Source organism: Suncus etruscus, chromosome 15, assembly GCF_024139225.1.
Source record: "Suncus etruscus isolate mSunEtr1 chromosome 15, mSunEtr1.pri.cur, whole genome shotgun sequence".
Classification (NCBI taxonomy): Eukaryota; Metazoa; Chordata; class Mammalia; order Eulipotyphla; family Soricidae; genus Suncus; species Suncus etruscus.
The window spans coordinates 77,412,115-77,428,597 of NC_064862.1; the positions used below are offsets into that span (position 1 = coordinate 77,412,115).

Consider the following 16,483-nt stretch of genomic DNA (forward strand, 5'->3'; position numbering starts at 1 on the left):
GTGCCCTCTTCCTGCCGGGCTAATCGTGCACTTTTCCTCGGTCACAGGAGGGCGCTTGTGTGGAACAGCAGCTGGTGCTGTGGCCGGATAACCCCCCCCCCCTCACCTTTTTTCAATTTTGTGCCACATCCAGAAATGCTCAGGAGTTAACCCTTGGCAGTGCTTGGGGACCATGTAGCATGTTGGGGATCAAACCCAGGAACCCAGGGGCTGGAGAGATAGCATGGAGGTAAGGTGTTCGCCTTGCATTCAGGTCGGTGGTTCGAATCCCGGTATCCCATATGGTCCCCTGAGCTTGCCAGGAGCAATTTCTGAGCGCTGCCAGGTGTGACCCAAAAACCACAAACCACAAAACCCAGGAACCCTGGTTGCCCTCTTCGCTGTGTTACTGCTCTGGCCTCATAGAGCCTATTCAATGAAAACTTGAACTTAGTTGTTTGCACCTCTAAGGCCCCAGGACCAGCTGGGCTGTGGTAGTGGGAGCACCTCACTGGGAAGCCCTTTCACAAACCTGTTGGTGCGTGTGTGTCCTATAATCATCCTCCCTCACCCTGAGATTCTCCTCCCTCTTGAGAGTTTTACACTTTTCCAAGAAACCTCTAGCCTGGTGAAAGCAGCATGGGCTGAGCACAGGCGCTGTATGGAGGCCCCGTTTTATCCTCACATATTGGAACACAAACTCCTTTACTGTGATTGGCACAAGTGTGACCACACACTTGTGTAATCCTCAGAGCTAAGAAGACTCAACTCGGCTTTGTTGGGTTCACAGCACACAAACCCGTTTATGGGGAGCAGTCTTGGCAGCAGGTGTAAGTTCCTGAGTCAGCACTTGGGCAAACCCCACAGTCTGTATCCACTAGTCTTTGATGTGGGTGCTGGCGGGGTCCCTGTCCATACGCACAGGGTGAAGTGCCTGTCGCCAGAGAAACTCAAACTCCCCCAAAGCTCCTCTGCTACTGACAGCCCCTGCAGGGACGCACAGTTCAGACACTTGGAGGGGCTTCCAGAAGCTTCTGCTGCTGCTCTCTCAGCTGCTGGAACCCCAATGCACCCTCCACTGTTCAGCTGGCAGTGAACCAGAGCAAGGGAGGGGGTGTCAGACACACGCCATCTTGCCTGCTGACTTCAGACTGAGTGTTCAGGGGCAGGGCAGGACACACAGGACCCCCTGTCGGAAACGACCCTGTCCAGGGCTCGCAGCAGCACATCGGGCATGTGGTCTGTCAGCATCTTGGGCCCGATGAGGATCTTGCTAAACTCAGCCTCATGGGCCCACCGGGCACTGTAGTGGGCAGCAGAGCAGCACAACCTGAGAGGGTGTTGGGGGGGTGTCAAGATGTTACAGCATATCACTCCAACCCAAGGGTGAGGGTGCCCTAAGCCCCGCTGCACTCACCGTGCGGGTGTACCCTCCTCCTCCAGGTGGATAATCCTGCCCGGGGGGTACAGGGGCGGGTACTTGGAGGGGGACTCCAGTAGGGAGTCGCCAGAGCCACTGTAGCTGGGGGAGCCATGTACTAGCAGGCTCTGTTCTCCCAGGAGAGGCCTCGTCAGGTCACACTGCTGGCCGCCCTCCAGCTCGGTGGGGAAGTCGGTTGGGGTCCCTCCGAACAGCTCGTACCAACAGCCATGCAGCAGGATCTGGTACTGTGGGCACAGTGGGAAGGCTGGGGCTAGGCTGTGTGTGCAGGATGGGTCCCAAAACCCAAAAGGGGCAACTGACCAGGAAGAGGTAGGAAGTGATAAACTGGGCCGAGGCCACAGAGCGAAGCCACTTAAGTCTCTTCTATTTTGTTTTTAGGCCCCTACGTGGCAATGCTCAGGACTGACTTGACTCTACATTCAGGAATCACTCCTGGTGGTGCTCAGAGCAACATATGGGATGCCGAGGATCGAACCTGGGTTGGCAGAATGCAAGGCAAACACCCTCCCTGTGCTATGGCTCCATCCCAAGACCACTCTTTTTTTTTTTTTTTTTTTTGTGGTTTTTGGGTCACACCCGGCAGTGCTCAGGGGTTATTCCTGGCTCCACGCTCAGAGATTGCTCCTGGCAGGCACGGGGGACCATATGGGACGTCGGGATTCAAACCGATGACCTCCTGCATGAAAGGCAAACGCCTTACCTCCATGCTATCTCTCCAGCCCCCCAAGACCACTCTAATCATGTCAAAGTATTTGCAAGAAATGGAAAACATCCCTCTCTGGGATGACCTGGTCATCTTCCAGGTCTGGGATGCCCAGTAATTCCCTCAACATGCTTGGGGTCATGGTGTCCTCAAAAAGAGCCCACTGATTGGGTCACATTGTCGCTGGTGAAGATGAGTGGGTTGAAATGACAGACCCGTTTCCACAATACAGTTCCACGTACAGCCTCAACTTGAGGCCACGGAGTTTCCGTTTAGTTTCTGTCACATCCAACTCTGCTTAGGGAAGGTCCCAGCAGTGGTTGGGGGAGGGGGGGGGGGACGGGACCATGTGGTGCTAAGAAAACAGCAGTGGGCACCTCCCAGACCTGCACACTCAGGCCCTCTCTGGTCCCCAATCACTAAGTACCCATGTTCCTTGTGCCCACTTTCTCCTATGATGCCAATTGTTACGTTACCTTGGGCTTGTTGCAGTTGGCGATGACCCGAAGGATCCTCTGCTTCAGGTCCTCCAAGTTGGTGATGCTGAGCCTGTTGGCAGCAACCCCACACCCGACTCAGTGGGTCAGCTAGGCCTGGTCCAGCCCAGCCTAGCCTGACCCTGACTTACCTGGGGATGACATCCTTGCCCAGGATGAGAGACACCATGAAGCTCTGCGAATGCTCGTGCAGGGCTTTGCTGGAACCCCAAAGGCTCCGTTAGTTAGGGGCGGGGTGCAGGACAGTCCACGCCCAGCCCCATCCTCTCCTGAAGGGAGAAGCAGAACCACGGGGGCTCGAGAATTCTGAGCCCCCCATAATGGTGCAACCTTCACATCAGCGCCTCCCAAGGACGGGTCCCAAGATGCCTGGGAAGACGAGAGAACTCCCGGAAACCACGGCATGGAAGGGCTGAAGTGAGCGTAAGGTGGGGACACCATGTTCTGGTCCATCCCGCCCCACAGAATACTGCAGCCACAGTTGGAGGAACGGTCTGGAAATTTTCACCCACAGATGGTGGGTCCAGCTTGAGAAACAGCTGGGGTTTTCTGTCCCTTGGGGGCCAAGATTAGGGGTCCTATGAGAGAGGATATTGGGGCAAGTACCTGAATAACCCCCGTGGTGGGGAGAAGGCGTAGCACCTCACTTGTGGGTACGTGCCCCGGAGAAACAGTGTCAGGAGCGCTGCTGCACCCGCACCCAGGCTGTGGCCCACAATAACCAGCTTGTACTCCTAGGGGACAGCGGATGGATCAGGGCCCCAGTGGCCAGCCCGTAGCCCTGGTAGGGATGGAGTGGATGGGTCAGGAGCCACAACAGACAGAGGTGGTATTGCGTGGGGGGGGGGGGGGGCTCAGTGCCTCACTGGGGCAATGCTGAAGGCTTGGCTCAGAATCCCGTCGTTGACCAGCCGGCGGTGCAGGTACTTGGCGGCCTGGGAGATGCCCTGAGGAGATGGACAGGTGCTGGGACCCCAGCCTGTGCCCAGAGTCCTGCACCCACAGTCAAGCTCCAGGGTCCCCCACCTTGACTGCAAGCAGTCCCATGCTCTAGAGTTGGGTCAGGCTCCCCACCTTGTGTGCTGAGCAGTCTTGTACCCCACAATCGAGCTCCAGGGCCTCACTCTCCGCTGACAGGTCTGTCAGGATGTCCTGCAGGGCAGCCAAGGAGAGGGTCAGGGGGCAGGACTGTGGGAGTTTTGGGGCCTGTGGGAGGCCAGAAGCAGGCTGGGGATATAAGATAAGAGCTGAAAGGCAGGCAGGGAGGGCAGGAGGTGCGCTGAGCAGGAATTGGGGAACAGCAGTCCTGGGGGGGGGGTCCTGGAGGCGGTGGCACCCAAAGAAGTCATCCTGGCCCGAGGGAACCCTCTGAGCAGGGGAAGCAGGTGGGGAGGGAGGGCTCTCTCCAAAGAAGGAACATGAGAAGTGGCTGGAAGGGCATAAGGGAGGGAGGCTCAGCACTCACAGAGCCAGAATCTGGGGTCTTCCTAGAGGAGGTGTCACAGTCCTGGGGACAGGGACAGACACCTCCAACCCCCATCCTGTCAAAGGACCTTTGTTCCCCCCCATTCCCGGGATCCTGACCTGCATTGACATGGTCCCCCTCACGGCCACCACCACTGCTTCCTTCCTGTGGTCCAGCGCCACCAAGAATGGAATCTCATACACCTGCGGGTAAGGGGCCTGTGAGAGTGCAAAACGGTCCCAGGGGACCAGCCAACGGCATCCCACCCCCAGTCAAAGGCAGAGGTGCTGCCCTTTGATTCCCCACAGGTGGCCACATGTTGCCCTGCAGAACCAGGGTATCGGCACAGCTCTCAGCAGATCCCTCTGGTTCCCCAAATTACCACAGAGCTGAGGTCCCTCACCAGCAGTTCGGGGCAGGGGGCACTTATGGGCATGGCTGTTCCCTCCACTGGCCCTGGAGCCCTTCAGCGATCCCCAGATGGACAGAGGGGGACTCCTGGGTTCACAGGAGGCTGCTAGGGGACCCCACAATGCAGCTTGGATTCGGATTACTTTGGGACCACATCCTGCAGTGACTGGGAGTGGGGTCTTTAGAAGGCGGGTTTCATGGGGTCCAGCCCACCTTGTCGTGGAAACTAATGTGGATGAAGTCGCGGTAGTGCAGTCCGGTGCTCTGCAGGATGGAGCCTAGGTGGCAGTGTAGATGCTCACCGCCCACCAGGTCATCCTCGGGGACCTGGGCCCTGCAACTGGAAGGACAGAGGTGTCTCGCAGGAGAAAATTATAGGAGGGGGTTGTGGGGGGACCAGCACAGCAGGGCAGGACACTGGGGACTCATGTGCTGCCCCCAAAGCTCGGAATATTCGGAGTTGTTTTTTGTTTTGAGGAATGGGTTCTGAGCCACCCCCAAAGGTGCTCAGGAGTGAACCCTCGAGGGATTGGGAAGGTGCCTGGGGTGTCAGGGACCAAGCCCGGGTCAGCACCTCAGCCACACCCACCAGTCACCCCCGACCCTGCAGAGCCCTGTGAGTGGGTTCCGGTAGACATAGAGGGGCCAGCCGTAGGCAGCAGCCGCAAACTGCATGTAGTGGCGACAGTTGTCCAGCTCGGCATCCAGCTTGGCATCCAGCTCGGCCTCCTGTGAGGAGCCACAGGGATCTCACTCACCTGAACTGGGGCACCCTTTGAATAAGCCCACACCCCAGATACCCGCCTGCACCTCCACCCTGCCACACTCTCTCGCCCAGAACCCTGGATGTGGAGAACAGGAGCCTGAGATGAAAGCCAGAGGGTCCTGGTCCTCCCTGGACAGCAAAAGGAACTGGCTTTGGATTACTGGGGGCCTTGCCTCATGGGCCCTGCACCCCCACAAGTGGAACTGGCTGCAGGCTTCTGCTACCTCCCAAAGCTGCGGTGGGTGTGGGGGTCCGGCCCCAGGCCCCCATCCCTTGACAGCTGGGCTTACCTGGGGAGCCTCCAGGGAGTGGCTGATCACCTCCACAGGCCCCTGGCGGTCCCGGAGACTATCCTGCTGCTGATGGAGGAGGGCGAGGCCAGCCGCAATGTCACTGGGCACTAAGTCCGTGTCCTGGGGGGCACCAAGCTGGTTTGTCACAGGCCCCACAACTGCCGCCACCTCACATACCCACCTGCCATACACTCATGCATAAGCATGTCGCTGTGTCCCATGGAGCTGCCACAGGGTGCAGTGGTAGAGCACATGCCTGGCATAAGGGAGGCCCTAAATTCAAGTGATTTCCAGCAAGGAGCTCTGTGACTCAGATACCTCGTCCTATGCTGGACAGATGCCATGAGGAGCACTACCTAGGGAGCGGGTGGTAGGCCAAGTTTAAGGCAGTGTCTGGGTTCGAGCTTCTGAAGGGAGAGTTCTCTTCCGGGAGGCCCCCTGAATTCCCTGAACTGCCAGCTGGCTCCACTAGAGCAATGGTGGGAAAGAACCCCTGCTGGACGATCCACTCACAGAGAAGAAGGTGGACAGCAGCTCTCCCGTGCTGGTGAAGGCTCCCCGCACATGGTCATCATGGCCTACACAGCAGCACAGTAACTTCATCCTCCTCTCCCACACACTGGCCGCGGCTGTCTTGAGCCCCATGAGCACCTGGTTGGCTTCATGGCTGTCCAGATTGCTGGGGCTGACTGAAGAGTGGGCAACTGATTTGCCTCCCAGCGGGTCAAAGGCGATGACAATGATCATGATGGTGATGGCGATGATGATCCAGCTGCAAGGCAGAAATCGAGGCTCGGCCTGTGGGGTAGGTGCTGGGGTCTGGGGCAGAGGGGAGCCTAGACACCCCAGAACCGTAGGGCGAGTCACCAATTTCTTCTATAGAAATTTGTTCTGTTGCTTTTGGGCCAAACCCGGAGGTGTTCAGGGTTGACTCTTGGCTTCAAGCTCAGAAATCTTTCTAGTGGTGCTTAGGGGACTCTGTGGGATACCAGGGATCAAACTAGATCCTGTGGGGTGCCAGGGATCAAACTTGGGTTGGCTGCAGGCCATTGTGCTACCATACCCGTTGTGCTATCACTCAGTCCCTTGTTTATTTATTTATTTTTATTTTAGGCCACACCTAGTGATATTCAGGGGTTACTCCTGGCTATGCGCTCAGAAATTGCTCCTGGCTTGGGGGACCATATGGGATGCTGGGAATCGAACCGAGCTCCTTCCTGGGTCAGCCACGTGCAGGGCAAACGCCCTACTGCTGTGCTATCGCTCTGGCCCCTTCTATAGGAAGAAACTTTCTTCTACGAAGTTGTTCAGCTACATGACTGACCCAGCCACAAAGATCAGAGACCCCAGTAAATGGGAGAGGAAACAGCTCCAGGATCTCCCAAGTATCACCAGCAAGCAGGTGATACACAGTGGGTAGAAGCCAGAGCAAAGCAAGGAGGGTGCTGACCTTGCACCTAGCCCACTTGGTTTGATCCCAAAGTCCTATATGGTCCTATATGGTCCTGAGCACCACCAAAAGTATCACTGGATGTGGCCCCAAAACCAAACACCCCCAATAAGAACAGTAAAACCACACAATAGACAGTGCTAGGCCAGACGCAGGGCCAGGCCTCCCCTCCTATGTTCAGACCCTTCGTGCTAGACACTGTGGGCTCAGGGTCGTGAGTCTGGGGGCGCCTCTAGGGTGTTCCCTTCTCAGGTGCCTGCAATGCTGGATAGACGGTGCTGCTGTCGCTGATGTGGGAACCCACACCGACAGATGTCCCCAGTCCTGCCTCCCGAGTGATCTGCGCTGGCTTTCAGGGGCTCTTCTGGTTAGTCAGAGGCAGGGGGAGGGTCACCGAGAAAGGGGAGCAGGGATGGATGGATCTCACCTGACCACTACTGTGGCGAGGATGCCGCCGACCACCGTCCGGTCACAATGCACGTTGTTGGCCACCCAGGCTGCCCCCAGAGCTGCCCAGACCATCTCGGGCACAAAGAGTGCCAGGCGGAAGTAGAGCAGCTTGGGCATGGCCATGCGGGGGCGTGGGTTACAGATGGTCCCTGCAAAGGGATTCAGTAGATACTGAGATACAGGGGTCAGAGCGTCCCTGAGACACAGGAGTCAAAGGGTCCCCAAGTCACAGAGTCAGAGGGACCCGAAGACACAGGGGGTCAGAGGGTCCTCAAGACACAGCAGGGTCACAGAGGTTCTCTAAAACAATCAATTGTGGGCCCGAATCAATCTTCTTCTTCTTCTTTTTTTTTTTTTAAGTTTTTGATTCACACCTGGCAGTGCTCAGGGGTTACTCCTGGCTCTGCACTTAGACATTATCCCCGGGGGCCGGCGAGGTGGCGCTAGAGGTAAGGTGTCTGCTTTGCAAGCACTAGCCAAAGATCAGGACCACGGTTCAATCCCCCGGCGTCCCATATGGTCCCCCCAAGCCAGGGGCAATTTCTGAGCGCTTAGCCAGGAGTAACCCCTGAGCATCAAACGGATGTGGCCGAAAACCAAAAAAAAAAAAAAAAAAAATAGAAATTATCCCTGGGGGGCCGGCGAGGTGGCGCTAGAGGTAAGGTGTCTGCCTTGTAAGCGCTAGCCAAGGAAGGACCCTGGTTCGATCCCCCGGCGTCCCATATGGTTCCCCCAAGCCAGGGGCAATTTCTGAGCGCTTAGCCAGGAGTAACCCCTGAGCATCAAATGGGTGTGGTCTGAAAAACCAAAAAAAAAAAAAAAAAAAAAAAGGGGGGGGGAATCCACAGCAAGAGATCAGAGAGAGGGGCCAGAGCAATAGCACAGTGGTAGGGTGTTTGCCTTCTACAAGGCTAACCCTGGATGGACTTTGGTTCGATTCCTGGCATCCCACATCATTGAGCCTGCCAGGAGTGACTTCAGAGTGCAGAGCCAGGAGAAACCCCTGAGCGCCGTTGGGGTGTGGTCCCCACCCCAAAAAAAAGAGAAATATGAGACATGGGACAGGGGAAGGTGCTTGCTTTGTTCCCGGTCCACCCTGGTTCAATACTTAGAACTGCATTTGATCCCTGAGTACTGCCAGGAATGAACCTTGAGTTCAGAGAAGGACACAGCTGAACACAGCTGGGAATGGCTCTAAAACATGACAAAAACCAAACCAAACACAAAAATCCATGCCCTAGAAAAGAGAGCACAAAGGAAGGTGTCTGACTTGCAAGCAGCAGACTGGTTTCAATCCTTAGCATCCCATGAGGTTCCCAAACCCTAACAAGAGTGATCTCTTAGTGCAGTGAGTAGTAATCCCTGAGCACTCTGAATATATGGCTCAAAAATGGGAAGAAAAAAAAACACAACAGGCAGTAGGAGATAATACAAGGGTTCAGGGATTTGTTTTGCAGGGGCCAAGCCTAGCTTGATTCTCAGCAGTGTCTACAACCCTGCTTGAGCTCTGGACATAACTGGGCAGGGTCTGAAAAATTCCAAATAGGGGCCGGGGCCTGGAGAGATAGCACAGCGGCGTTTGCCTTGCAAGCAGCCGATCCAGGACCAAAGGTGGTTGGTTCGAATCCCGGTGGCCCATATGGTCCCCCGTGCCTGCCAGGAGCTATTTCTGAGCAGACAGCCAGGAGTAACCCCTGAGCAACGCCGGGTGTGGCCCAAAAACAAAACAAAACAAAACAACAAAAAAAAAAAAACAAATAGGGGCCGGAGCAGATGTGCAAACGGTAGGTGCCTTGCACCTGCTAACCTAGGACAGACCATGGTTCAATCCCCTAATATCCCATAGCCAGGAGTAACTCTTTTTTTTTTTTTTTGGTTTTTGGGCCACACCCTGTGACACTCAGGGGTTACTCCTGGCTATGCGCTCAGAAGTTGCTCCTGGCTTCTTGGGGGACCATATGGGACGCCGGGGGATCGAACCGCGGTCCGTCCTAGGCTAGCGCAGGCAAGGCAGGCACCTTACCTCCAGCGCCACCGCCCGGCCCAGGAGTAACTCTTGAGCATCACAGGGTGTGGCTCAAAAAGCAAAAAAAAAAAAAAAAAATCCAATTAACCCAACAGTCCCTGAAGCCAGAGAGGAAGCAGGCAGGGAAGGAGCAGGTCTGCATAAGGCTGACCTAGCACCACTCATTACCTGACCACTACCACGAGAAAATGGCAGGAAACAGGGCCAGGAATGGCATTGAGCGCTGCCAGGAGGGCCCCAAACCGTCAGCTCCGTGAAAGCACAGGAGGCTGGTTCCTACCCACCCAACTCAAGGGCTTTGAACAGGTGACATACAGGGCGGTGGGCCAGGGGGCAGGTGGGCCAGGCGGCAGGAAGCACCATTGCGGTGCCTGGGGCTACAAAAACGAGGGAAACAGCCTGAACAGGCTTGAAACAGCTCCAGAGTTACCCAACCACCCCAAAATTCCCTCACGGTGCAAAACCCACATGCCGTGTCAACACTCAGAGCAGCTGTTCTTGACAACCCAAAGAGCCCAGAGGGCAGCAACTAATGTGGGATCTATACCCGCCCGACCACAGCTGTGGAGAGCCCGGATCTCAGCAATAAACTCCAGCATTGCAGGCCTGAGGTCCTGAGTTTTGTCACAACATCCGAAAAGGAGTGAGCAGTCCTGTCTATACACACCCAGAGCCCTAAACCCAGGGCTGACATCAGGCCAAGGCTGCTCTGTCCTGCCCCCCAAAACAGAGCCTGAGAGAGAGAAGATGGGGGGGCTGGTGAGTGAAATCCGGGGAGGGGGGTGAATGAGGACTAAGGGACTGATAACAACCTGAAACCACTGTGATACCAGTTATACAACTTGGAACATACTAGAAAGACCTGGTTGACTGTGCATGCTCTGTGGGCAAAGCAGGGGTTGAGAATTATCTCACCAGGAAGGAAGGCGGAAAGGCAATAGTAGGGGCTGAAGTTCAAGGCTAAAAAATGGGTGGCCGAACCAGTGACAGTACAATGGGAAGGTGCTTGCCTCGCACACAGCCAACCCAGTGTTGATCTCCAGTGCCCCATAGGGTCCCTTTGACACCGCCAGGAGTGATCCCTGAGGACAGAGCCAGGAGTGTCCCTGAGCATCTCTGGGTTTGGCTCCCCCCCACCAAAAAACAAAACAAAACAGGTCAAGGCTGAGCTGAGCACAAGAGGCTGAGTGTGGGTTTGATTCCCAGCACCAGCTGGTCCCCAAGCACCACTAGAAGCATGTGAGTCCTCCCACCCCACCTCCAGCACATTGGAAACAGGGGGTGTTTACCTCTCATGCTGACGCTCACGATAGCCAGCAGATTACCAATGACCACGGCCAGGAGCACCAGAAGCACGACGAGGTAGCTGGTGAGGAGGCCGCCGCCCACACAGTCCAGCTGCCCTCGGTGGACCACGTAGAGGGCCAGAATGCCAACCCACCTGCAGGGGGCACAGAGGCTCAGGAACAAGCTGTTTCTGCAGGAGCCCAAAGGAACAGAGGCAGCCACTATTCTCCCCAAACAAGGCTGGATGCAGGGCCGGAGAGATAGCACAATGGTAGGGTATTTGCCTTGCAAGTAGCGGACCAAGGATGAACAGTGGTTAGATTCCTGGCATCTCATATGATCCCCCAAGCTTGCCTGGAGCAATTTTTGAGCTCAGAGCCGGTAGTAACCCCTGAGAGTCACCGGATGTGACTCAGAAACCAAAAAAAAAAAAAAGGTTGGACACACACTGGTATCTAACTTTTCCCACCAAGGCATCTATTGAAACCCGTGCTGGGGAGAAGGCCCAGAGGGCTGGAGCTGAGCCTCCACAAGTAGGAGTCCCAGGTTTTATCCCTGGCTATCCTTGAAAGGAAGCCCCCAGCACAACTGGGTGTGACTCCAAAACACAGGAACACTAAAATGAAACAAGTTGACTTATTTTTAGGGGGGAGGAATGGCATGGACAGAATCTAAGGCCTAGCAGGCAGTCTGGGTTCTACCATTGGCATTTTCTTCCACTTTTTGTTTTGGGGCCACATCCACACAGGTGTGCTCAGGGCTCAACTCCTCTCTCTGCTGGGCTTACTTCTGGCAGACACAGGGGACTATTTGAGATTCCAGGGCCCTGACTGGATCATGTGCAAGGCAAGCATTGTCTCTCCCCAATGGGCTACAGCTCCAACCTCATCCGCTTTCTCTGCTTTCACAAGTTGCTTTTACAGGCCCGGAGCAAGATCTGAGAGTACCCATGGCATCATAGGCAACACTGTGGGGCAGGCACAATGTAAAGAATTACTGTGAACATTTTCACTCTGGTGGGAGAACAAGATACGGATAAGCCTCACACAGAGAGAGTGTGGGTGCCAACACACATTTCCTGATCTGCCACAGAACCAGTGACATTAAAGGCACAGAGGTGTTTCAGGAGTGGGCTGGGCACCACTTGGCAAAAACAGTCCCTCAAGACTCCAAGCCAGAAATAAAACTGGAGGCCAAAGCATAGGATGGCAGCTGAACACTCTGACTTGAGAACACCATTCCAGGTTCGATCTCTGGCATCCATGGCAGAAGTAATAGTACAGCAGTAGGGCATTTGCCTTACATGCGGCCAACCTGGAAGGGGCCCTGTTCAATTCCTGGTATCCGATATTGTTTCCTGAGCCTGCCAGGAGTGATTTCTGAGCGCAGAGCCAGGAGTAACCCCTGAGCGCCGCTGGGTGTGACCCAAAAACAAACAAGGAAAAAAAAAATAAAAAAGAGAAAGAAAGGAGTAAGCCATTAGCTCAGAGCCAGGAGTCAGTAAAGCTCTGCTGGGTGTGGCCCCCCTCCCAATAAAAACCAGAAATGAAACTGGACTAGGTCACGTTGAGGTGCTTGGGGCCCGATTTGGGATGTCATGACAATGTCTAAAAATACTCAAGGGAAATCTCAAAAAGAGTTTGCTGGGCCAAGGGAGAAACTTTACACTGCTTCCTTTTCTTCAGTTTCCTTCCCTTCAAAAATCTGATTTCTGGCTTTGGATCTCAGGGTGCATCCTAGGCTCCTGAAACCCAGAAAACACCAGGCTCATCTGCCTTTTCTAGTAGCTGCCTCGGCCCACAGAGGAACAAGCCCCAGACTTGAAGCCTATATTTTGGAAGATGTCTGGTGCCAGATGTTGGTCATCTTTTGCAGCCGCTTGGGCTGGATGGGAAGGTCCAGGCCGGGGCTTTTGGGGGACGAGGTACGAAGTCCACAACAGCGGGGACTCATATCCAGCCAGGTATGCGACCTGGGCCGGTATCATCCCGGATCGGAGGTCCAGTGTGCCCCTGCGTCTGTGCCCACCAGAGTATGAGTCACCCCGGGCAGAGTCGACAGCGCTCAGGGCCTTAGTTTGCCACCCGGGAAATGGGGATGGAGAATCCCTGCTGTGCCCCTGTCCCAAGGCTGGCTGCGGGGCTGGAGACCAGATCGGGGCCGCCCGCCGCCGGGCCCGCTGCCCTCACCACAGCACCCGTAGGAGCAACTCGCAGAATCCCGGGAAGACCAAGTCGTCGCTGGCGATGGCCCAGCGCCGGCCGAACAGCATCATCCCCGGCATGGCGAAGGTCCCAGAACCTGAGCAGCGCCGCTCCCGCGGCCGAACTGCCCCGAGGACCCCGTGGGCTCCTGCGCAGGCGCGGGAGGAGCTCGGCGCAGGCGCACTGAGCCTCCGGGACCGGCTCCCACCTCCCGGCTCCCCGCGCGACTGCGCAGACCTCATTGAGCCGGAAGAGTCGCTGCGGACGCCCAGGGGGGGGGGGGGGGGGCGCTCAGGTGCCAAATTCGTCGCCTCCAAGTTCCTGACCGGGAGAGATAAGGACGCCCGGGGCCTGTTGCCCAGCTCTCTCGACTGCTGCTGCTGCTGCTCCTGCTCTTCCCCATCTTTTTGCTCCTACTTAGGCTGCTGCTTCTGCTGGGGGTCACACTTGGTGCTTTTGTAAGACCCCAGGGCTCAAACTCTTCGCAGAGGCCTAGCCCCAAGATTCCCAACCCCTACAAGGAGCCAGAGGCATTTTCATTTCAAGTTTCCTCTACCCACCTTGGATGACCTGCTGAAAGTTATTTCCTTGTCACGCACTGGCTTGGCCTCCACTTGTGTTACTCTTCCTGCCCTAACTTGTTTTCAAAAATGCTCTTGGTGAGGCCAGAGAGATAGCATGGAGGTAAGGCGTTTGCCTTGCATGCAGAAGGATGGTGGTTGGAATCCCAGCATCTCATATGGTCCCTGCCAGGAGCCATTTCTGAGCAGAGAGCCAGGAGGACCCTGAGAGCCAAAGGTGTGACCCAAAAACCAAAAAAACAACAAAAAACAACTCTCGGTGGTACCAGGTTACCGACCTCTCCCCTCCCATCTTGTGTGCCCTGCTCTGGCAGCCTGTCCAAGTGGCTTCCTGAGATGTCCCAGAATGGAGCTCAGCAAGGCACCTAGGCCACACTGGAGTGATTAACAAGTTCAAGAAATGGCAAGACTTAAAAAAAAAAAAAAAACCCACTGGGAAGGGAGCTTGCCTTTTCACACAACTGGCCCGGGTTTGATCTCCTGGCACCCATATATGGCCCCAAAAGCACCGCTAGGAGTGAACCCTGAGTGAAGAGCCCTTGACATTTGGTGGGTGTGGTGAGGGATATCTGGGGGGCTGGTAGAGATGAGGCAGTGCACAGGAACCACACCTGGCAGTGCTCAAGGGACCATATTCGGTGATGGGATTCAAACTAGCAGCCTCTGCAACATTCTACACCAGCGGGCACAATCTTTAGCTCTGCTGCTCAGTACACAAAAGCACTCTTTGAGCCCCTTCTCTGGCCCCCAAGAGCTTTCCCCAGTGATGTCCATGAGTTATTTCTGGCTCTGTATTCAGGAATGTTTTCTTTTCTTTTTGCAGTTTTATGAGTTTATTAGATCATCTGAATGCACAATCATACAGTGCTTATGATACAGCGCCTCTGAATGGGAATATTGATGTGGCAGTTCTTGGGGTGCACAAGGGCTCTCGGGTGCTAGAGACTCTAGCTGCTACTTGGGATATTAAGACACAGTCAGTCTTGGCAAGGGGAAAGACCGGCCAGGGTCCGCCAGTAATCCCAGGCTGTGTTCAGTGACACAGGGATCTGGATCCCAAACAACACGGAACCAGACACAGTTCTGCAAATTGGGGACAATGGAAAGCAGTGAGGTTAGTAGGAGACAGTATGGGGTGCTGGGGATTGAACCCATGTTGGCTGGCTGCATTCAAGGCAAACCCCTACCTGCTGTACTATCTTTCTAGCCTGACTTAAGACATCCCCCCCCTTTTTTTTTTTCAAACAGAACTACATAATTTGAATCATCTTGTTCTGCTTCATAAATTGAAGGGGGAAAAGAAAGGATGGTACCACGACCAAACAGTCATATGACCATTGAGTAGAAATAAAAAATGATCAGGCTTAAACACCAAACCCAAAGTCAATGACAACAGAATTGATACCCAATCTACAAGCTATTAAAAGAGGGGACCAGAAATACTAGCAGTCCGGGGGGGGGGGGGCAAAGCAGGGGGATATGGGATGCATACTGGGAACAGGGGTGGAGGGAGGACAACACTGGTGGTGGGAATGTCCCTGATTCAATGTCACTATGTACCTTAAATATTACCGTGAAGGGGCTGGGCGGTGGCGCTAGAGGTAAGGTGCCTGCCTTAACGGCGCTAGCCTTGGACAGACCGTGGTTCGATCCCCCCGGTGTCCCATATGGTCCCCCAAGCCAGGAGCAAATTCTGAGCGCATAGCCAGGAGTAACCCCTGAGTGTTACCGGGTGTGGCCCAAACACCAAAACAAAAACAAAAACAAATATTACTGTGAAGAGGCCAGAGATAGCATGGAGGTAGGGCACTTGCCTTGCATGCAGGACATCGGTTTGAATCCCTGCATCCCATATGGTCCCCTGAGCCTGCCAGGAGCAATTTCTGAGTGTAGAGCCAGGAGTAACCCCTGAGTGCTGCCGGGTGTGACCCCTCCCCCCCAAAAATTTTACTGTGAAAGATTTGTACTTCACTTTGGTCACAATAAAAATTAATTAAAAAATAGCCATTTCTTTTTTTTTTTGGTCCAAGTAAAAATCTAGTTCTTAAAAAGTCTAATATTTTAATGAATTTGATTTAATCAAATCATCATGAGATGGGATCTTGGGTAGATTTCTCTCCACAGAAGAGGGGACAGAAGTGCACATGTAACCCAAGGGCAGAGATCTATAGGCAGGAAGCAAGACTCCTTTTAAGGAACCTTAGAAATCACAAAAGATGGGGCCAGAGAGGCGGTGCAAACGGTAGGGTGTTTGCCTTGTTATGCACTAACCTAGGACGGACCATGGTTCGATTCCTCGGCTTCCTATATGGTCCCCCAAGTCAGGAGCAATTTCTGAGCACGTAGCCAAGAGTAACCCGAGCGTCACTGGGTGTGGCCCAAAAACCAAAACCCCCAAAAAAACCCACAAAAGACTTTTGATGTGTTTTTGGGTTACACTCAGCAATATTCAGGGTTTATTCTTATCTCTGCACTCAGGGATCACTCCTGGTAGGATTAGAGGAACCATATGGGTTGCTGGGGATTGATCAATCCTGGGATCCTGGTTTGATCATGTGTAAGGCAAATGCCATCCCTGATGTCCACTGGCCCGTGACAGGATATTCATACAAAGATCTTTGCTTGACGTCAGGAACTTACTGGCTCTCTGCTCAAATAGTTGCTCCTGGACCATATGGGATGCAGGGATTTGAACCACCATCCATCCTGGGTTGGGTATTTGCAACGCAAACGCCCTACCTCTGTGCTATCTCTCCAGCCCCATCCACAACCACTTTCGACCCACTTTCTATTTGCCCATTTTTATCCCAACTCCTTTCTTGGCCAGGCTGCAAGGAATTAGGACTTGGAAAGTGGCAGAGATTTACCCATGGCTTTGACACAAAAGTGCTCCATAAAAAACAATTTACCTGATAAGCCTTTTTTCG

At 54.5% G+C, this 16,483-nt stretch overlaps 1 protein-coding gene across 1 annotated transcript; it reads right to left on the reverse strand.

The window, feature by feature from the left end:
* Positions 1–1,112: 1,112 nt before the first annotated feature.
* Positions 1,113–13,099, reverse strand: DAGLB (diacylglycerol lipase beta). Its single transcript, XM_049788602.1, has 15 exons — positions 12,961–13,099; positions 10,774–10,925; positions 7,436–7,607; positions 6,072–6,330; positions 5,556–5,678; positions 5,089–5,228; positions 4,713–4,839; positions 4,208–4,291; positions 3,698–3,775; positions 3,490–3,570; positions 3,230–3,357; positions 2,755–2,823; positions 2,603–2,675; positions 1,397–1,647; positions 1,113–1,309 (listed from the first exon to the last, which is right to left on the reverse strand). The coding sequence occupies exons 1-15, from the start codon at positions 13,053–13,055 to the stop codon at positions 1,126–1,128; spliced, it is 2,016 nt and encodes a 671-aa protein (XP_049644559.1). The 5' UTR covers positions 13,056–13,099; the 3' UTR covers positions 1,113–1,125.
* Positions 13,100–16,483: the final 3,384 nt, after the last annotated feature.

Excerpts from the sequence above, each read along its gene's own strand:
- DAGLB (XM_049788602.1), bottom strand. The coding sequence starts at position 13,055 with ATGCCGGGGATGATGCTGTTCGGCCGGCGCTGGGCCATCGCCAGCGAC. Across the intron at positions 4,292-4,712 it reads ACATTAGTTTCCACGACAAG|GTGTATGAGATTCCATTCTT; the intron begins GTGGGCTGGACC and ends CCTTACCCGCAG. Across the intron at positions 3,571-3,697 it reads AAGACTGCTCAGCACACAAG|GGCATCTCCCAGGCCGCCAA; the intron begins GTGGGGAGCCTG and ends CCATCTCCTCAG.